Source organism: Heterocephalus glaber, unplaced genomic scaffold (genome assembly GCF_053883595.1).
Source record: "Heterocephalus glaber isolate CG9 unplaced genomic scaffold, H.glaber_assembly_v1.0 deba00001472, whole genome shotgun sequence".
NCBI lineage: Eukaryota > Metazoa > Chordata > Mammalia > Rodentia > Bathyergidae > Heterocephalus > Heterocephalus glaber.
The window spans coordinates 949,042-968,899 of record NW_028258315.1 but is presented as its reverse complement, the minus strand read 5'-3'; the positions used below and the strand labels follow the sequence as shown (position 1 = coordinate 968,899).

At 43.2% G+C, this 19,858-nt stretch overlaps 1 protein-coding gene across 4 annotated transcripts; it reads right to left on the bottom strand.

Moving 5' to 3' along the window:
* Positions 1-19,858, bottom strand: Zscan23 (zinc finger and SCAN domain containing 23). Of its 4 annotated transcripts, none has more exons than XM_087181104.1 (5): positions 19,480-19,851; positions 14,687-15,171; positions 14,300-14,447; positions 13,363-13,988; positions 1-690 (listed from the first exon to the last, which is right to left on the bottom strand). In XM_087181104.1, the coding sequence occupies exons 2-5, from the start codon at positions 15,107-15,109 to the stop codon at positions 673-675; spliced, it is 1,215 nt and encodes a 404-aa protein (XP_087037230.1). In that variant the 5' UTR covers positions 15,110-15,171; positions 19,480-19,851; the 3' UTR covers positions 1-672. The 4 variants fall into 4 exon arrangements, with proteins under 4 accessions (XP_087037230.1, XP_087037228.1, XP_004847904.2 ...); XM_087181102.1 differs by lacking the exon at positions 1-690 and adding an exon at positions 794-1,596; XM_004847847.3 differs by lacking the exon at positions 1-690 and adding an exon at positions 9,925-11,762 and having other exon boundaries at positions 19,480-19,858.

Here is a 19,858-nt window from a genome sequence, read left to right as displayed (position 1 = left end):
GACTTATTTACGTGTTTTCTCATTTCAACTGGGGTGGGGGGCTGTTAGCACCTGCACGTATTACCTCCTCTGAGGTGGGTGAGGTGGGACAGGGGCCAGGAGCAGCGGTAGGTATGGTGGCCCAAACGCCCTTTCCTGTGGGCTGGGAGCAGCCGGAGGGATGGTGGCCGGGAAACCCCTTCCTCTGGACCAGGAGCAGCAGGATGGTGGCTCAGAAGCCCCTCCCTCTGGGCCGGGAGCGGTGGGAGGGATGGTGGCCTGGAAGCCCCTTCCTCTGGGCCAGGAGCAGTGGGACAGAAGGTGTCCCAAAAGCCCTTTCCTCTAGGCTGGGAGCAGCGGGAGGGATGGTGACCGGGAAGCCCCTTCCTCTGGACCAGGAGCAGCGGGACGACGTCTCAGAAGCCCCTACGTCTGGGCCGGGAACAGTGGGACTCAGTACCTTGGTCTGGTGGTCTGGTGTCCTCTGTACCTTTGTAATGTGGAATCAGGTGGCTGCCTGTCTGCATTGGGGTGATTCGGTGTCTTCCGCGTGACTCAGGGCCTCGGTAGGGCGTGCACAGACCTGCCTGTCTGCAGCGGGCTGATTCGGTGTGTTCCGCGGGACTCTCGACAGTATTTTAACAAGTGTCTTTTCTGTCCCTGCATTTTCTGACACTGCATTATGCACAGTGTCTAGTAGCAAGAGAAACGCTGAAATAAAAAAGACCACAAGGGAATGCTTACACATTTTATTAAGAGACATGGAAAATGCACAAAGTGGTATGAGAAAAACCATAAGGGAGAATTAATTTTAACTGGGAGATTAGGAAAGTTGTCTCCAAATGGACACCTTTTGGGTGACTAGCTGATGCTCAGTTGCAGAATGTGAAACAAAGGGTATTATAGGCAGAGGAGAAAGTGTGAAGCTCCCCAAGCATAGAGGCTGGGGAAGGGGAAGAACAGAGAGAACCAGAGCGTGCAAGAGCACCAGGAACTGGACTGGAGAGGCTGGCCAAACCCTATGGTTCTAAACACCATATTAGGGTTTGAAATCCCACCTGACTGCAGTAGGAAGCTTATGGAAGCTTTGTAAATAGGGAAGAATGTGATGTGTTCAATACTTTGTAAAAGATCATTCTGGCAACCCAGAAAATCCAGTGGCAAGAAGGAGACTTCAACAGAACAGCTGGGAAGCCAAGGGAACAGGCAGCACGAGGACAGTGGCACTGGGCCCAGAGGAGTGTCGGCAGGGTGCAGAAGGGTGGGAGGATCCGAGATACATCTTGCAGACAAAATCATGGAGAAGTGATCTGGTTTGGATACACACTGTGAGGGACAAGTGGAATGAATAACTCTTCCTCTTCTGGCCCTAGGAGCCTGTCCAGTGCCAAAATCAGCTGAGGAAGGACCAAGAATAAGTCTTGTTTTTGTCTTAAGTTGTTTTGTCTCAAGTTTTGAGGAAAACAGGCAGTGTTTATCAAAATTGGAAAGAGGAAAATAGCAAGTATGGGGATGACAAATCAGCTTTTGTATGTTAAGACTCGTCATAGGGCTGGGGATTTTTAGCTCAGTGGTTCTGCTGCTGCCTCCACAAGGACAAGGTCCCAAGTTCAATTCCTGGTACAAAAAAAAAAAAACTCATCATAAACCTATGCAGGCCAAACAACTACAGTAGGACATATTTTATTTCTTAAGGCTTATTTTTATGACTTAAGAGTCAGGAAGAATTTGTTTTGTTAAAGAATTTCAAGGAAATATTAGATTTATATCTTAATAAAGATCTTATTTCTTCGTTGAAGATGTTGCTTAGGTATATTAAACATTCTGGAATTTACCATTAGTGTAGTAAATGTAATTTACAGAATATCATTTGCTGATCTCTTGGCTTATATCTCATTTTAAACAACCTTCTGTTATTATCTGTTTAGCTACTGTATAGATGCATATGCACCCAGAAACCTTTAGAACTGTGTCACACATAGCACGGGGACCCCAATGGCTTCCCTGATGTAGAGGAGGGCATGGATATTTCCCTTCCATCTGGAGGAAATCATTTTGTCTGAGCATCAAACTGTGCCCCTAATTGTTGTAATTTTTTTTTTCTTTTTGGACCAGGGATTGAACTCAGGACCTTGCGCTTTTGAGGCAGGTGGATGCCACTGAGCTAAGTCCATGGCCCTGTAACTTTCTTCTTTCCAGAGAACAAGGGAGGCGCTGTACTGTCAGTTTAGGAAGGGGAGCGTGAAGGAAGACAGGAGTCTCGGACTCCAGTGCCACCCTTTTGATTTCCTCATCTGGCAGGGAATCTTCTCGAGCCTCAAAAGAGGTTCCCCTCTGATGTCCTGGCACATCTACCATTATTTCCTCTGGGAGCTAGAGACCATCAAGTACCTGTTTGATCAATTCTTCATGTACTAACTCTTGTCTTTGGTTAGCTCCTGTTCCATCCAAAATGTCCAAAGGTATAAACCATACCAAAAGCATACGCGGAATCTGTGTAAATTGTTCCCTCCTTTCCTTTAAGGTATTTTAGGTCCTGGTTCAGGGCAAAAACTCACAAGCCTGGGCTGACCGTGTGTTTGGGAGTTTCCTGGGTTTAACTATTGACTGAGCTCTCCCATCAATAATTGAATAACTGTTATGTCGTTTTCTCTGAATGACTTGGGAAGATCCATCTATAAATAGATAATTTCCCCAGTGGGAGTCTCCAAAGATCGAGTCTAGTTTTAGTGTGGTAATCTATTAAATCTAGACAGCGATGTTCAGTCAGTGTTGAGGGCTCTTCTTGAGTGAGAAAGGATGCTGGGTTCAGTACCTCATCAGTGGTTAGGGTCAAGACATCTCTTTCTAGCAATATTGCTTCATATTTTAGAATTCGAGAGTCAGTGAGCCATCTTCTCATCCTTTGATTTAGAATGGCTCATATCTGATGTGGGGTACTCATGGTTAACCTTTTCCCAAAGGTAGGCTCTTTGCTTTCTTTAGTAAGGAGGGCAGTGGCAGCTACCAACTGGATGTACTCAGGCCATCCTCTGATGGCAGGGTCCAAGAGACATGAGAGGAAGGCCACCAGCTGGCAGCTCCTTCTGTGTTCCTATGCAAGGACTCTCAAGGCTGTCCCCCGTCCACATTTATAAAAGGGTGAAAGAGGTTTTCAAAGGATGGCAGAGCCCACACAGAAGCATCCATCAGCACCCCCTTTAGATCCTTGGATTGTTATATTTCCTCAGGAATCCATAATAGGGGATCAGGGCTTTTCACTACAAGCTTAGAAAGCAGATTTTTAGTTTTTAGAGTATAAGAATCAATCCAGAGGGGACAATATCCAGTGAGACCCAAAAACTTTTTAAGGTCTTGTTTGGTCACCAGTAGAGGTAAACTTATGATCCCCTCTATTTTCTCTGGGCTAAGCCTTCTTTTCTCCTTTGGTCTCAGATTGTTACAAATTTAAACGTGACTGGTGCCAACAGATTTTCAAGTAACTTTGAATCAATACTTTTATCATCCCCCAGAAAGCAGAGAAAAGAGAAATTTGAGAAACTTGACTGGAATTGCAGTTTAAGATTTTACAATCCATAAGAAAGGTTTTAAGTGTACTAATTAAACAAAAATAACAACTTAAATTGGAAGCCAAAAGGAAATTCATCAATTAGCTAAGGTTTGTAACTCGAGTTCTCCCTTGCCCAGGGGAACTTTCCCTAAGGGAAGAGGGATTGAACTCCCTCTTTGGTCTTTGAGTAAATGGAAGATTCTGAACATATTTTTGCACCTTGTAAATTTTCTCTTGAACCAAAGATAAAAGCAGTCTTCCTCCCCTTGTGAGGCTGTGGCCGCCACACCAGAGACTGGCTCCTCCTCAGCTGCTTCTGGCTCTTGTTGAGGTGGAGCAGCTGGCCTGGGGCATTGAGGATTACAGATTGGGGGCAGGGACTCCAGAGGGTCCTGTGGAGGGGCTGGAGATGAATCCTTTTACTTATTAAGTCCCCCAGTTTTTAGGGGAAGAGGACAATTGGACCTTGTCACCAACACAGTATGTAATCTATCTCCTCCTGAGACCTCAGTCTTTATCATTAACAAATTCAATAAAAAATTGATATATCCACTCTTTGTCTGATCTGAACTTTGGCCTGAAGATGGATAGGACAAGGATTGGGGTTTGTGGCCAAATGAAACAATAATATTTTATCACCTGAGCTTTCTCTTTGTTTTTCAACTGTGAGTTGTCATCCTGTCTTTACCATCAGTCTGAAGGTACTATCAGGGGGTATTTTTGTTCCCCAAGCCCCTTGATTTCCTAACTTATCCTGACCAATAGGGACATTTATTTCCCATTCAGTTTGTCTCAAAGCCTGAGGCTCAATCTCTGGCATACATGGCAATATCTTGCTGTTAGTTACTTTTGATTTCACCTGAAATCATCTTGACCACAGCCACAGCCACTGGTCTCACACAAGGCTATTCCAGACTCACCAATCTCAGACTCACCTGAGATTGTCCTGACCTTACCTGAGGCCGTCCTGGGACACAGACAAAAAAACCCAACCACCAAAACAATACTCAGTCACCCTCGTGACTTTTCTTGTCTTTTGGGCATGAAGTTGTCACTCAGTCCTCTTTGTCTCCCTTTGGGCCCTATGTGCATTGTCAAGAAGTCTTTATGGGGTCCTCAGCCCATGGGTGTGGGTTCTCATCCCAGAGGCCACTGCAACTAGGCCATAGGACAAGACTCCTCTTCATGGGAGTCCTCTCACTCTAATGGGCTTGGGGCCCCAAGGTGGGCACCAAAATTGCTGGAAATAAACCCTCAGAAGCAAATTGTTGGCGCCAGAATAATTCACTCAGACATGAGGCAAGAGGTCTCGACTGTTATGGATGAACCAGTGAGAACACTAGATACGGCACACTGTGTCAGATTGGAGTCTGTTTATTAAAGCAGTGGCCGAGAGGGGGCTAGTGCCTGGAAATGGCTCTCGGCAATGGGAAGTGGTTTGATTTCTCCTTTTAAATTATGCTTTAAGTTGGAGAGGGCTGAAGGGAGAGCAAGTGGAATTTTACAGAAGCAGAACCGTGCCAGGTTAGTGGGAGGCACAAGGAAGTTTCACACACTAGGTGAGCTACAAAGCATCCTGCAACTGCAGCCAGTTTTCTGCCAAGCAGGATGTGGGTTTTGGGTGCTTTTTCCAAGCACAAGCACTTTGTCCAAGCACAGGTACAAAATGGTGTTGAGACTCAAGATGGAGTTGGGTTGGGTATTATATTGACAAGGCATTTTACTCCTGCAGGGGGATCAACCATGAGATAGCAGGCACACGGGACAAAGGAGGGCTGCCCTTTTTATCCCTAATGCAAGAGGAATAGCTGACCTCTTTCCCATTGGCTTGTTTGGACATTCACAATCTATCCTGATTGGCTAACTCAGGCTGTGCAAGGGGAATCTGAGGGGTTGCTGAAGAGAAGGGAGAGCAGAGTGAAGGGGATGTGGAGACACATGATAAACTGTCTTTGGTTTGTAGCTGTGTCCCCAGGATTGGAACTGAGCAGGCATTTTCTGTAATAGTGTGTTTACGAAGGGATGTCTAGGATGGGCTAGACTCCAACATGGAGACACTCTTTTTGTTGTTGTTGTTATGGAGACACTCTTGTTTGATAGAAAAGACACTTACTGTTTCCTACAATTCCCTCCCCTTTAAATATTCTCATTCTTTTCTTCAAACTCCACGAGCAAACACTCACTTTGTTTCCCCATCAGGAGGATGTTAGCTGAATAGGATGAAGAAAACTGTTTGGTAACAGCAGTTTCTAGAAGTCTTTAGATGAGCCAGCCCCCTAGCACAGGGAATGACACAGCAAACTATGAGAATGAGAACCCCAATTACTATTTTTAGGGAGGTAATGATGGCTGTTAGTACTTTCTTACTAAACCATTGCTCTAGGAAGTTGGTGAGGGGATAATCAATACCTGAGTTTTCTGCCAACTCACTTGGTAGAGTGGTTAATCGCTGTAAGGCCTTAGTGACTGTTGGTTCTGACTGAGGTTGTGTTATTGGGGATGAACAGTATTCAATGCCTATCATCACATAGTCTTCTTTGCATCATTTAAAACCTGATGGATCCATTTTTCAGGTTGTTATTTTTAAGATATCTCTCATAAATTGGTCACCAACAACAGGTCTGTCTTCTAGTCCTGACCTTAGGTCCTCATGTTGGTCACTTTTGCTACCCTTACTTGCAAAAGAATTTTTAATCTTCTGGATTTCTATTTGGACCTTTTACTTTTTTCTATGCTGGTCATTCATATTTTGCACCATCTTGTTTATCTCTGCTAGCTCTTTGTGTCTTCTGTAGTCACTGATCATTTTATTGGCTCCATTATTTATTTACTTCTATCTTCCGTGCGCTTGCCAAGCACCTTACTGTTTTGTTATCTCTGTTATATTTTCAAATAACTTGGCTGTGTGGTTTTGGTTTCCTCTCCTTTTATGCCTGATGGAGGAGCTTTGGGGGAGGTGAGAGTTCTTGGAGACATTTTGTTGCCTTGTCTTCTCATGTTTCTATTTTTTGTTTTGCATTGAGGCTTGTGGGTTGATTATAGCGGCAAGGTTTTTTTACTAGTAGGTAGATCTCTTTAATGTCTACTTTTCAGTGGTGCCTTCTGGATGTGAATAATTATTGATGTTTACTCTTCCCATCAAAGGAAAGAACAAGAAAAAACCCAGAAAAATACAGAAAATGAAAGATAGACAAGGGGGAAAAGTATGAAAGGGGTAAAGAGAATGAGAGAAATTAAAAAGAAAACACTGAAAAAGTCGATTTAAAAACTCCAACATCCACCAAAACAAATGAAGATAAAAATAATTAAAAATTAAAAAATCTAAAGAAGACTGAGTCCAAGAAAAGCTTCTGTGTTTTTGAATCAGTGGTTTCTTTTAAGGGTCGTCAGTCATGCAATCCAGCCAGTCATGAATTCCTCAGCCTAGCTTTAGAGGCCATGAATTTTTTCGGTGACTTTCCTGCACCAGAGGCCCCTCCATCCATTCATTTCAGACTGCGGTTACCATCCAAGCCAAGGCATACCCTTGCTCATGATGGTAAATAGGAAATGTGATCAGCCTTCTGGTTTCTTCTGGATGTAGATCACAGGGCAGGGGTTCAAGTAGGTTGTTGGACTTAATATTGACATTCACAGGGTCTGGTTGCTGCTTGCGCAGGTCAGGGCCTGCATCCTTCCAAGCCTGAGCTTATCTCAGAGGGCCTATATCTAGCCCATTCCTTCTCCACAGGGGCCTCCTGTGGCTGTCTCTCACCTAGTCACTCTAGGAGGGTAACACTGGTGTCCCTGAAGCTGCTGTCTAGGTTTGTGCATTTTCCCTGGGTCTCCTCCAGGCTTACCTTTTCTCTCCAGGTATTGTCTTGTCCAGGATCAGGTTGGTCAGTTAGTTGATGCCTCTGCTTCCCTGTGCCAGGGTGAAGCAAAATGTAGAGCCAGTTTGGAGTTCGTGGATGGTTGCACTGTGAGGTTGGCGGATGTCTGCTCACTTGTATCAGGGGTGCTATGTGGGCAGGGAGGGCCTGCTTGCTTCCATCAGGGGCAACATGAGGGCCTCTGCCTTAGTTTTCATAAGTCAACATTATATTCTTTGTCATTCTTTGTCTGCTCTCTCCTTAGTTGAAAGAATATACCTTATTGCAAAAGACTTTAGGACAATCATATATTCCTGGTTTATGACTACTGTCTGAGTGTAATTACACTTAGTCTCAGGTTGGACAATCAATTAAAGTTATCCTGATATGTCACTGATATGCCATTTAAAGTGCAGATCTCCCGATCCCTGACTCAGAAATGGATTCAGTAAGTCTGGGGTAGAGTCCAGGAAACTGCCTTGTTTAAGTTGGGTTTTTAATTTTCCCCCTTATTTTATGCTGGGGATTGAACCTAGGGTCTTTGCACTGAGCTACATGCCCATCTCCCTTACTTTGTTATCTTTCATTTTGAGGCAGTCTTGCTATGTGGCCTAGGCTCATCGCAAACACGAGGCCCTCCAGCCTCAGGTCCCAGAGTGCTACAACTACAGGCGTGTGCCACCATGCCCAACTTAAAACTGCACTTCAAACAAACTGCCCATTTAATTCTTTGGCGGTGTGCATGGAAAGTTATAGCTTTCATCATGCAGTGGGCATGGAGAACTGCGAGTGCACCCAACGTACAGCCTGAGTACTTCTCATTCTTTTTATAGAAAGTACTAGCAGGAGTAAAGGGCAGTGATGCTACTTTATTGCCTAAGACAATAGCATCTAAGACACTCAAACCAGCTGAGAGATCTCTAGTATTGAAAAAGATAGAATACTCATACTCTGCCTCTGGATCTGTTTATTGTTCCTTCTCTTTGGCTGCCATTTGATGGCTTAATCCAGACTTTTGGCATCCAATTTTGTCTTCTGTCTGATCCTTTTCATGTTTTCATATTTTGTTCTTTTTCTCTCATCTCATTTTTGTTGTTGCTTTCATTTGCAGATGCTTAAAACTGTCTCAAGGCTCCAAGTCTAAGTGTCTAAGAAACTGCATATATTTCACAGTACTCTTTGTAGTTGGTTTTGTTTTTAATTTTTAAAAAACCGTGATAAAAAATTAAAAATCACTATAAATCCTTGTGCTTTACTTTTCTCATGCAAGTGTGAATTACAAAAAACTTATTTTTAAAGCTAATATTCTCTTACTGAACAAATATTAAACTCATTCCTAAAGTGTTTAAGACCCTCTCCCATTTCTGTACATCCTTGCAGGAGCTCCACAATCCAGCCACGAAAGTAAGTCCTGGTTCCTGAGCCTATCTGGTACAGGGATGGCCTCACATCGTCTGCTCTGCCAGAGCACTTCCCTCCCCTTTCCATGTCCTTGTGCAGAGGCTATACCTTTTCCTCAACTACCTGCCCAACATTTATCCAGTAACAGAAGCAGAGTGGTATATATATTTAAAAATACCTCCACCGAGCTGGGGATCTAGCTCAGTGGTGCCACCGTCTGCCTTGCAAGCGCAAGGTCCCACGTTCAATCCCTGGTAAAAAAAAAAAAAACCTCCATAGAAAATAGTTCATATAATACTTTGATTTGATATATATTATAAAATCTTCTCAGAGAAAATTTTTGTCTTTTTGGAAAAGTATAGAACAATCTTCCCCTATAAATTCTATGTCTTAAAGGAAAAGTCTTATCACATATAGAAAACGTAGACAGAGACTTGATACTTTTGGAGTTCTGACCTTGAAATCAAAATCATAGTGAAAGAGAGTGTTGAAGGCATTCAGTAGATTTTGGCTGCAAGATTCCTGATCATTTCTTTTTTTTTTTAAATACTGTGTCACTTCATGGGTAGTACTAAACTTTTATTTATTTATTTTTTGGTACGGGGATCGAACTCGGGTCTTTGTGCTTGCACAGCAGGCGGCAGAACCACTGAGCCACATCCCAGGCCCGATCATTGCTTGACATACATATCCACAGCCCTGAACAGTGTTCAGAGGGTGCTAGATAGCCACAAGAACCAGTAAACATATTTAATTGGATTGCAATCAATATTTGCTATACCTGGTTCAACCTCAGAAATTTGACTATTCTTTCAGACTGAAAAGGAGCAGGGGGTGGATACTGATCCAGAAAAATACTGAAAGGACAGCAAGACTAGAGACACTTCAGGATTGAATAAAAGGATTGAGAATGGGAGAAGGAGGAGAGAAGTAAGGGAAATTCCAAAATATGAAAGACCAACAACTAAGGACTTTCAGCCAGGGAGAACTGAAATAGTCACAGAAGCAGCTGAAGTCTATGGGCCATTGTCTATCAGTTAAGTCCAATATTACTTCTCATCCCAGATGGGGAATGTGCATCCTAGATAAAAGAATTAGCATACAAATATTAGCACAATTAGTGTAAGAAATCAAAGGAAGCTATTTTGGTAAATTTCCAGTCATTTTAATCACGTTAAGCACCAATGCATTCTAAGTGGTACATCTGTCTCTCTACATATATAACACTTACTGTTCCTTGTATCTTACTAGCTGTTAAGAAAAATGAGGGTTTTTTTTTTTTTTGCTTGGTACCGGGAATCAAACTCAGGGCCTCTCACTTGCCAGGCAGGTGCTGCACTGCTGAGCTACATCCCCAGCCCGAGAATCTTAGAAAAGGTTTTAAAAAGAAGAAAACAAACCAAATATCCAATAGTTGCACATATATATAAAAAAAATCAGTCCATCAGAAACACGTCTTTTAAAAGCCTGAATCTGTTCATATTTTAAATCTTTTTAAGACTTGATGTAATGAAATTGTTACTTTAACACATTTTATCAACTCAGGATGGTATCATTTTGTGAAATACCTATTTACTTGAGAAGTTTATTTTACTTCATATTTAACCCCTAAACACTTTCATTAACTTTAATCTAAAATCTGTACATATTTCTATTGGAAATAGTTTAACCTGAACATATAATAAAATATTCTCTGGAAGACACTTAAGATTTTTAGAAATAATACTCACAACTGGTCACAAGCAATGGCTCAAATAGTTTGAAATGCTAGGTATAAGAATATATGATAAACTCAAATATACTAAGGTGAAAAACACTACCTTTTACTTGTCCATTTCTCTCTAGAAGAATTACATGCAATTTTAATCGCCCAAACCCTGTCTCCTAGCTCATGTGAAAGCTGTTTGTTTTGAATTAGAAAGAATCTGACTATGACTAAATTGGGGAGAAGAATGTAGCCAAATATGAAACATTTTTAAATAGTGATTTTTCCATCTATACCATTTGTTAAACTATGCAGCACCAACAAATGAAATGTTATTCACTCATGACAAGAATAAGGAAATTCTCTGTTATGATATAGAAATCTCCAAAGACTATATTCTTTCATGAAAACAGTAAGGCCTAGAAGAGTGTAAATACTATGCCATCTTTCTGTGCACTAGCGTTTGTGTTTGGATGACCTCCCAAAGCCTCATGCAGGTGAGGTGGGACTTTCTTTTTCAGAGGTATTGAATCTGGAATGTGTGATGCTGGGTTAAGGGCATGGGATTACTAAACCACTCCATGTGAGCAATGAGTTTGGCACCACCCTAGTCCGCCAGTAGTCTGAATAAAATAAAAGGGGCAGAGAGACGCTGGTAACTCCCTCATTACCTTTGCGGCCTGTGTGTGCCATGCTGTTTCTCCTCTGTGATGCTTTGCCATCCCTGCCTCAGAGCCAGCTGATTATGGACTGAAACCTCTATGAACTGTGAGCCAAATAAACCTCTTCCCTTTTAACTTTGGGTGTCGGGTATTTTGTCTCAGCAACAAGAGAAAAGTAATTAACACACTGTGTAAGGAAGAAATAAGATTATACATTCTTATTTTCTTTTACATAAAACATTAAAAAACATAAGAAACTAGTAAAATGGATACCTATAAAGGAAAAGATGGATACATTTTTATACTGTTTTGATTTTTGAACCAGGTGAATAATAAATTCTTATTTTTAAAAAAGCCCTACTAGATAAGAGTAAAAAGTTAGAAATACATGATTACTCCAAAAATAGATACAATGCTTCAAATGAGAAATAAGTAGGAAAAACTGTTCCTGAACCCCACTGTAAATTAGAGCAGGTGTGATTTATTAAAACACAGATGGGAGATGTTGAGCTATAAAAAAACCCTCCCGATGACTTAAAAATCTTCTATGTTCTATATTCTTGTAACTTCTGTTTGGTGGTGTAATGCTTCCAGTGACAGCAGAAAGAGTGGCACTAGGAATTAGGAGACAAGATTCTAGTCTCATGTCTGCTTTTAACTGGCTGCATGATTTTAGACAATAACTTCCCAGAGCCCCCATCCGTCTCCTCTCCCCGTCAGATAAGGGCATCCAGAAGTTATCTATATGGTCCTTCAGTGACTCTGCTAGTTTGTTTTTATGTTTTTTTGTTTTAAGTACTGAGAATTGAATCTGGGGCCTTTGCACCAAACTACATTCTAAGCCCTTTTTCAATTTTTTATTTCGAGGTATGGTCTCAGTAACTTTCCCAGCCTGGGCTTGTACTTGTGGTCTTCCTGCCTCAGCCTCACAAAGTGCTAGGATTATAAGGATGTGCCACTACACCAAGCTAGTCTACTATTCTTAAATTACCTGCTGTGTATTTAGTCTTTCACATGAGGCTGCTATTACCCCAGAGTTTCCATTGCATTGTCTCCTGGGCCTAGTACAGAGCTTTGTAGAGCTGGAGTGCAGCTCAGTAATACAGCACTTACCTGGTATACAAATGCACACAAAAGTTTTATAAACAGTTAAGAGTAAGGGAAATAAATCTTAATCTTGGTGGTAATCAATAACAGGAGTGCCAAGAAATGTGGAAGCTACTAAAGGCAATCAAGGAGGCTAGAAGTATAGCTCAGTGGTAGAGCACATTGTCTAGCACGTGTTAGGAACTGGGCTCAACCTCCAGCACTGCAGACAAAAATGATCAACATGCAAGGCAGATCATACTCTTCTCTCTACTCTTGGAATACTTGAAATCTTCCAAACAAAAGACTGAATAAAGCAGGCTGGAGATACAGCTCTGTGGTAGAACATTTGCCTAGCATGCAGAAGGCCCTGAGTTCAATCCCTAGTACCACAGAAAAAAAGATAAAGAAAAACACAAAAACAAAATTTTTATTATATATGTCACAAGAAAAATACAAAGAAGCCCAAGTTTTCAAATCAAAGATCTGAAATATCAGATTTTTGTTGAAGTTTCTTGGTCTCCGCACAGATTTATAATCATGATCACTGCTAGTCATAACCAGCCACTGAGCTCCCAGGAACATGGCTGCTCTGATTCCTTGGCCTGACTGAAGGTTATTACTAGAAAGCTATAGGGAGAAGTTTTGTACATTTATATGGAAGGGATCAAATGCTGCCCTTTGTAGTTTAAAAAGCAAATTCTAAGTATATGGAAAGAAGTCAGTTCACATCACCAATCTTACTGCTATTTTTAAATTAATTTGTAAATACTTAGTGAATTACTTTTGATATAATTTTAAATTTAAAAAAAATTTTTTAAAAGATGAAGTAGTGTGTTCCTGAAGTACGTTCAGTAATTTCTCGCATTGGTGTGTAGACTGAAGTATATTGTGAGGAAGAAGCAAGATTGGCATTGCAAAGCTGTGGATGTCACTGGTCATGTAGAACTTGGCACATGCATTTAACAGGCCACTGTTATTTCAGCATAAAAATAAGGGCATTTCCACTGGCTTTCCCTGTAACTTTCTATGCTAGGATGAAATGATGATTGCTCTCTTATGCACCAAGCAAGAAACAATACCCTTGCTACCCCGCCTCTGGGTCTGGCCTCACATATTTTGCCCTACCTGTTCCAAGGAGCCAGCTGGCTCAGCCACAGGGTGGACTTTCCGATGCTGGATGAGGTTGCAGTGGTAGATGAAGTTCTTGCCACATTCTTCACACTCGTAAGGTCTCTCTCCGGTGTGAATTCTCTGATGTTTAATGAGGACAGAGCGGCGACTAAAACTCTTACTGCACTGGCTGCACTGGTAAGGTTTCTCCCCAGTGTGGATTCGGAGGTGGTGGAAAAGCCCGGCATTCTGGCTGAAGGCTTTACCACAGACTCGGCACTGGTAGCGCTTCTCCCCGGTGTGCAGCCTCTGGTGCTGGAACAGGCCCGACCGCTGGCTGAAGGCCCGCCCGCACACTCCACACGTGTAGGGCTTCTCGCCCGTGTGCCTTCTCTGGTGCTCGACGAGGATGGAGTTCTGGGTGAAGCTCTTCCCACAGTCCCCACAGACGTGGGGCCTCTCCGCCGCGGAGCTTACCCAGCGCCCGTCTAGTCTGCCCTCCTGGTCACAGGCATCTCCACATTCAGGCACCCGAGTGGCAGCACCGTTGAGTGTTTCAGGTGCTTCTCCAGGAGAGTTTACCTCTTCAGAAATCTCCTCCTCTGGTGCTAACTCCACGTCCCAAGTCCCAGCCTTACCACCTGAAATAATAAGAGGATGGCATGAATGTGATCTTTCCAAAGAGAAAAATCAGGAAAGTGAGAAGAAAGGGGCAAAATCACTTTCCCAGTCTAAATCAGTCCTACCCAGGCCCCTAGGAGAAGGCGCTTGTCTGCCTGCCTGCTTCTCTCAGCTGTAAACCTCGCAGGAGCGGGGACCAGGTCTGCTCTGCTTATCACGGTCTCCACGGCACCCGACACCGAGCACAGCCCAGAGCAGACACTGAATGAATGGGTGAGTGCGTGAACAGGCAGGGAATGGGGCAGCTTCCCGAGAAGAGGCCACTGCTCACCGATCTCCTGCACCAGGCACACCTCTTGCGAGTTACACTGCAGCTGCTCTTCCAAGCTCTGGGACTGGCCACACGAAGACACCTGGGATGCTCTTTGAGCTGCCTTCTCCCTTCCAACCTCTTCCTGCTCATCAGCACAGCTTGGGTCCTAGTGCAAACAAAGAATAGCTGGGAATGAAGTATCAGAGGATACTGAAAGGAGCGCTCCTCTGGTCACTGGGTAGAAAAGAACCAAGAAGCCAGCAAATAAAACCCAAAGGCGGAGAGATTAAGAGCATATAGCAGATCAAGTTAGGCATAAAGACATTCTTTTCCTTCCCTTCCTCTCGTTGCATTGAAACCTCATGTTTGTTCTATAGGTGCAAACCCGTTCCCTCATCTTCCCACCTGCTCTCCTGGCTCATCCAGCTCCCTCTCCAAGTTCTCCAGCACGGTCACTGCCTCCTCCCCACTTTCTGGATGCTGTTCGCGCACCCAGGCCTGCAGCTCCTCAGGCAGGATGGCCAGGAACTGCTCCAGCACCAGCAGCTCCAGGATCTGCTCCTTGCTGTGGGTCTCCGGCCGCAGCCACTGGCGGCAGAGCTCGCCGAGCCGACGCAGCGCCTCCCGGGGCCCCGGGGTCTCCCGGTAGCAGAACTGCCTGAAACGTCTACGGAAGAGCTCCCCGCTTCCAAGGGTCTTTCTTGACCAGCCAGAATGTCGCTCGCAGGGATGGGGTGACTCCTCCTCCTTCACCCTCACTTCCACAAGTCCTCGTTGCGCTTCTGCAGTCTGCAAGGCCAAGGCTGTGGACATTTTAGGTTTAACCATTCAAATAAACAATGTGTTCTTGATAATTCCCCCTTGATCTTTTCTTCGGGAAATCCTGAGATCTAAAAAATAATTTGCAGGGAAAAAAATACAAAGATGCAGAAAATCTGGTGACAACCAGTTGCTTTGTCTCATGAAGAACACACAGTGAACACAGAACACTGACTGCAGGTGAAATGGGAAGGAAAACAGACACGGGACAAAAAAATGCCCCCAGCAGATTGAAAGTGCCATTTTGACCATCCTGAATGCAACAGCTCAGATTATCTCGAGTTGCTCTCTCATTATCTGGGTTTCTCTTCAAAAGGAAAGATGTAAGACTTGGAGTAAGTTTTTGGCTGGATGGAAGGAAACTGACCTCCACGAAGGCCCAGGTGTCACGCATGACACTAAGAACTGACAAGAGGGCCAGGGATTTAGCTCAGTGCTTCTGATGCCTGCCTCAAAAGTGCAAGGTTCCGAGTTGGATCCCCAGTACCAAAAAAAAAAAAAAAGAGTTGACAAGAAAGAGGAAATAAGATGGAGGGTGGAGGTTAAAGTCAAGCAGATATAAAGCCAGAATGAGGAATGAAAACATGCATTTGGGGAGGAAGGGCAAAGTCCCTCCAGCTAGATGAGGTGTGGAGAAAGAGATGTACGTTTGCAGCCTGGAAAGTCCTTGGACTTCCCATTGCACGCTCAGGCTTCAGTTTTTAAGCCTCTGCCTCCCTGATTTGCGAAAGAGGAATCCTAAAATCAACACTGCTAATCTTTTTAGGTTGATATAAAGATGTGAGATCACAAATAAAGAAGACAAAGAAGCTGGCAGCTAAACAAACTCTGAAGCATTGCAAATTACTGTTATTCTTCTCATAGATGTTGTTGAAAGAGTAAACAAACATCCTAGTGACCTACAGTACTACGGCAAATGATCAGAGGTTGCTGACTGCAGTGATCTTGGCCTAGAGATGTTAAAATAAGGCAAATGAGTTCTAATGCTTTAAAATGGTAGAACTTCAGGCCAGTGATATAGCTCAGTGGCACTGTGCCTGGCAAGCGCAAGGACCTGAGTTCAATCCCTGGTTCCAAAAAATAAAAATAAAATAAAGTAAAATGGTAGAGCTTAGCTTTTCTTTCTCTTTAATTTTTGGGAAACTTCCTCCTTGAAGCTTTTTGCGGATGGAAAATGGACTATTTCTTTCAAAAGAAAATTACTGCTAATAAAGGGGCAAATATCCATGACCTCTTCAGGGTTATGAACAGGCTTTTTTCTTTTTCTTTTTTTTGTGGTACCAGAGATGGAGCTCAGGACCTTGTGCCTGCAAGGCAGGGTGGTGCAACTGAGCTAAATTCCCAGCCTGAACAGTCTTATTCATGATGGTCATGAATGAAGGAAATTTTCTAAAGAGAAAATAATTGTATGAACTAGTGATTTTAATAAATTTAATAACTTTAGACACTCACCATATTTTTGAACATATATTGTAGAGTGGTGGTAAACATTTTTAATCTGGTAGGGATATCTTATTTTATTTTATTTGGTTTGTAAAATTAAATATGGGGAAATGCTAGACGTCATCAATTTTTTTTTTTTTGGTACCGGGGATCAAACTCAGGACCTTGAGCTTGCCAAGCAAGTGCTATGCTGCGGAGCTAAATCCCCACCCCCAAACGTTTATTTTTTTAATGAATTTTATTTTATTCCATTCCCCCCTCAAGCCCCCTCCCCTCCCTACATACAAAGCTGTTTCCATTTTTCCTTCTATTTTCACTTTTTTTCTTGCCTCCTTCCTTGCTCCCTCCCACCTCCCTTGTTCCCCTTCCCACTTGAACACTTTCTTCCCATTTTCCAACATCCATTATACACCTCAGTCCTTATTTCCACATTCAGTTTCTCACACCAGAGAAACGATGCACTATTCAAATGTGTGTCCGATTTATTTTACTTAAGAGTATGGTCTCAAGGTCCATCCATTTAGCTATAAATGTCTGAAGCTTATCCTTCTTTATGGCAGAGTAGTACTCCATTGTATAAAAAAAGAACACATCTTTATCTACTCATCAGCTGATGGACATTTGGGCTGTTTCCAAGCTTTAGCTATTACAAACTGTGCTGCTATAAACATGGGTGTGCATGTATCGCTGTGGTATGATGCTTTTAATTCTTTTGGGAAGATACCAAGAAGAGGTATAGCTTGGTCAAAGGGAACCTCTCATCTCAGTTCTTTGAGAAATCTCCACACTGATTTCCACAGTGGTTGGACCAGTCTGCACTCAAGTGGTGGTAAATGTTTTAGAGAAAAAAAAGCAAAAGCACGAAGAGTAAGGAGGAAGAGAGACTGCTTTTTCACATGTGGCAGTCAGGGAAGGGTTTGCTGATAACAGCTGAGGTGTGTGGAGCAAGCCACATGGGTACTGGGAAAGATTGTTCTGTGCAAAAAGAACAAAGCAAATTTTGGGAGATAAAGGCATGCCTGGGTTTTTTTTTTTTTTTAGAGATAAATATTCTCTTTATTATGTATTAGTACATGTTTACATTCCTTGTGTGGAGTTGGTACATATACATAACACATCTTAATTCCTCCCCTTTCCCTCCCCTCATTCCTCCCTCTTTCTATGACCTGATCCCCTTCCTCTTTAGAAAGATTTATCTCCTTACTTCTTATGGTATTATCTATCTTTTATTTTGTTCTTTGTTTATACTTGGGTTTCTCATATAAAAGAAACCATGAGATATTTAAGCTTGTATGTCTGATTTATTTCACTAAATATTATAGTCCAAAGGTCTATCCATTTTTCCTACAAATGACTCAAGTTTATCTTTTTAATGGCAGAGTAGTGCTCCATTGTGTGTAAATACCACGTTTTCTTTATCCATAGATCTGGGAATGTAGCCACCATCTCCAGCCTCTTCAAAAGCCCAACAGTGAGATAATCCCAGAGGAGCTATGGCAGGTGGCGCTTTTGTGACAGTGATTCTCCTGGGAGTTATGCAATGTTGCTTGCCGGTGTTTGAAGAGGAAGGCCAAGCTAGCACAGAAGAAAATAGTCACCAACACCTCCAGATTTATAACCCTCATTATTGCTTTTATTCCTATTTCTGACCAGCACCACATGATTAGGCCATCTACACTGTTTTCAGAATAAGAATCTCTGATCTTTTTGGCCTGCTTTCCCTAAGCTGTCTAATGGTGAAACTCTTCTGGTCTACTCTCTGAAACTCATGGGTCCATTACCAGCGCCATCCTACTTCTTCCATGTCTGGGCTCTTCAGGGAACACCCAGTTCAACGATGTGGCTTGAACAGAGAAAGCAGAAAGGGAAGTGATGGGAGACAGAACCAAGAGGTTGGTAACATTTCCTCTGATATGTTCTCCATCCATTTCAGCCGAGCCTATTTCTCCTTCCAGCTCCTACAACAGGAACTGCTTGAGCCCCATTTGCCCTCAGTTCACAACCTACCTTGTCGTATTACTTCTCATTTTTTCATATCCAAAGAATACAAAGAAATATAGAACTCCTGCACCTAGTTCTACTCCCCAGAAATATAAAGACTGGACTTTATCTTTTCAGACTTTCCTATGCAGTTGCAATCACTCACACACAAACAGTGCTCATATGAACCCATAATTTTCCTATTTACACGAGAAAAGTACAAGGTGGTATGTGTGAGGTAGCAGAGAACACAGGCAGATCAGGTTGTAGATTCTGACTTACTAACACAGTGATCTTGGGTACATTACTTGATTTTTTGAGCCCCAAACTCATGTATGAAATCAGGACAATAACCGTTTTTCAAAGCTGTTGAGAATACAAAATGAAATACAGTAATGCATACAGAGTCGTCCTGCACAAAGTAGAACGAACAACAACATGCAAACTAACCTCTTCATGAGAAGATGTGCGATACTGGTACCGTGGTGGCTTAATCAACAGTTGCTACTTTCCCTTACCACCAACACTACAATCTCTTCCTATTGTCCAAAGAACAAGATGAGTGGGCAAGTGGGAATCGTGTACGCAAATAAAGCTACTGTTTTATTAGGTCTGGGACACTCTCTGGCACATTTTCATGTCTTCAGATACAGACACTCTTATCTTAAATCCTGACTTCTAAACCGGAGCCTACCGTTCTCAGTAGAGGGAGCACCAGACTCAGATGAGAGAAGCAACTCCCCAGGTCGGGGCTGCAGAGCTCACCCAGAAAGAGCAGAGTTAGCACGATAAAGGTTTTAAGAAAGAGGACTCAGGCGAACCGCTGGGTTCGAATCTCGGAAACGCAGTCCTTCGCCAGCTGATGACCTTGGGCAAGTCACGCGGCCGCATTTTCTTCTTGGCTGTTAAAGAAAAAGGCGGGGGCTTTGGGGGAATGTCTACATAATAGGGCTTACCTCATAAATGTCAGAAGTAAATAATACTTGAAAAGTGCTTAAAACAGAGCTTGGCGGGCACACTGGGCCCCTGGAATACTCGTTTAAGAACAATGCCAGCAGACAGCAGGAGCCTTTAAACTGCGCGAATCAGACTGACAGGCTGCAGGCGACCGAAGCACTGTCCTGGCTGCGGGTCTGGCACCAGCCCTCAGCGGAGAACCAGAGCTCGGGAGCCGCTTTCCGACCCTGACACGCGGCAGGGCCGTTCACCAGGGCCGCGGGGCGGGACGTGGGCTGCCGGTCCCCTCGGCCCCCACTCGGACCGCCGCCCGCTGAGCCTCCCCGGAGCCGCAGCCGCCGCAGTCCTTGACAACCGCCGCGCCAGGGGTGACGTGCC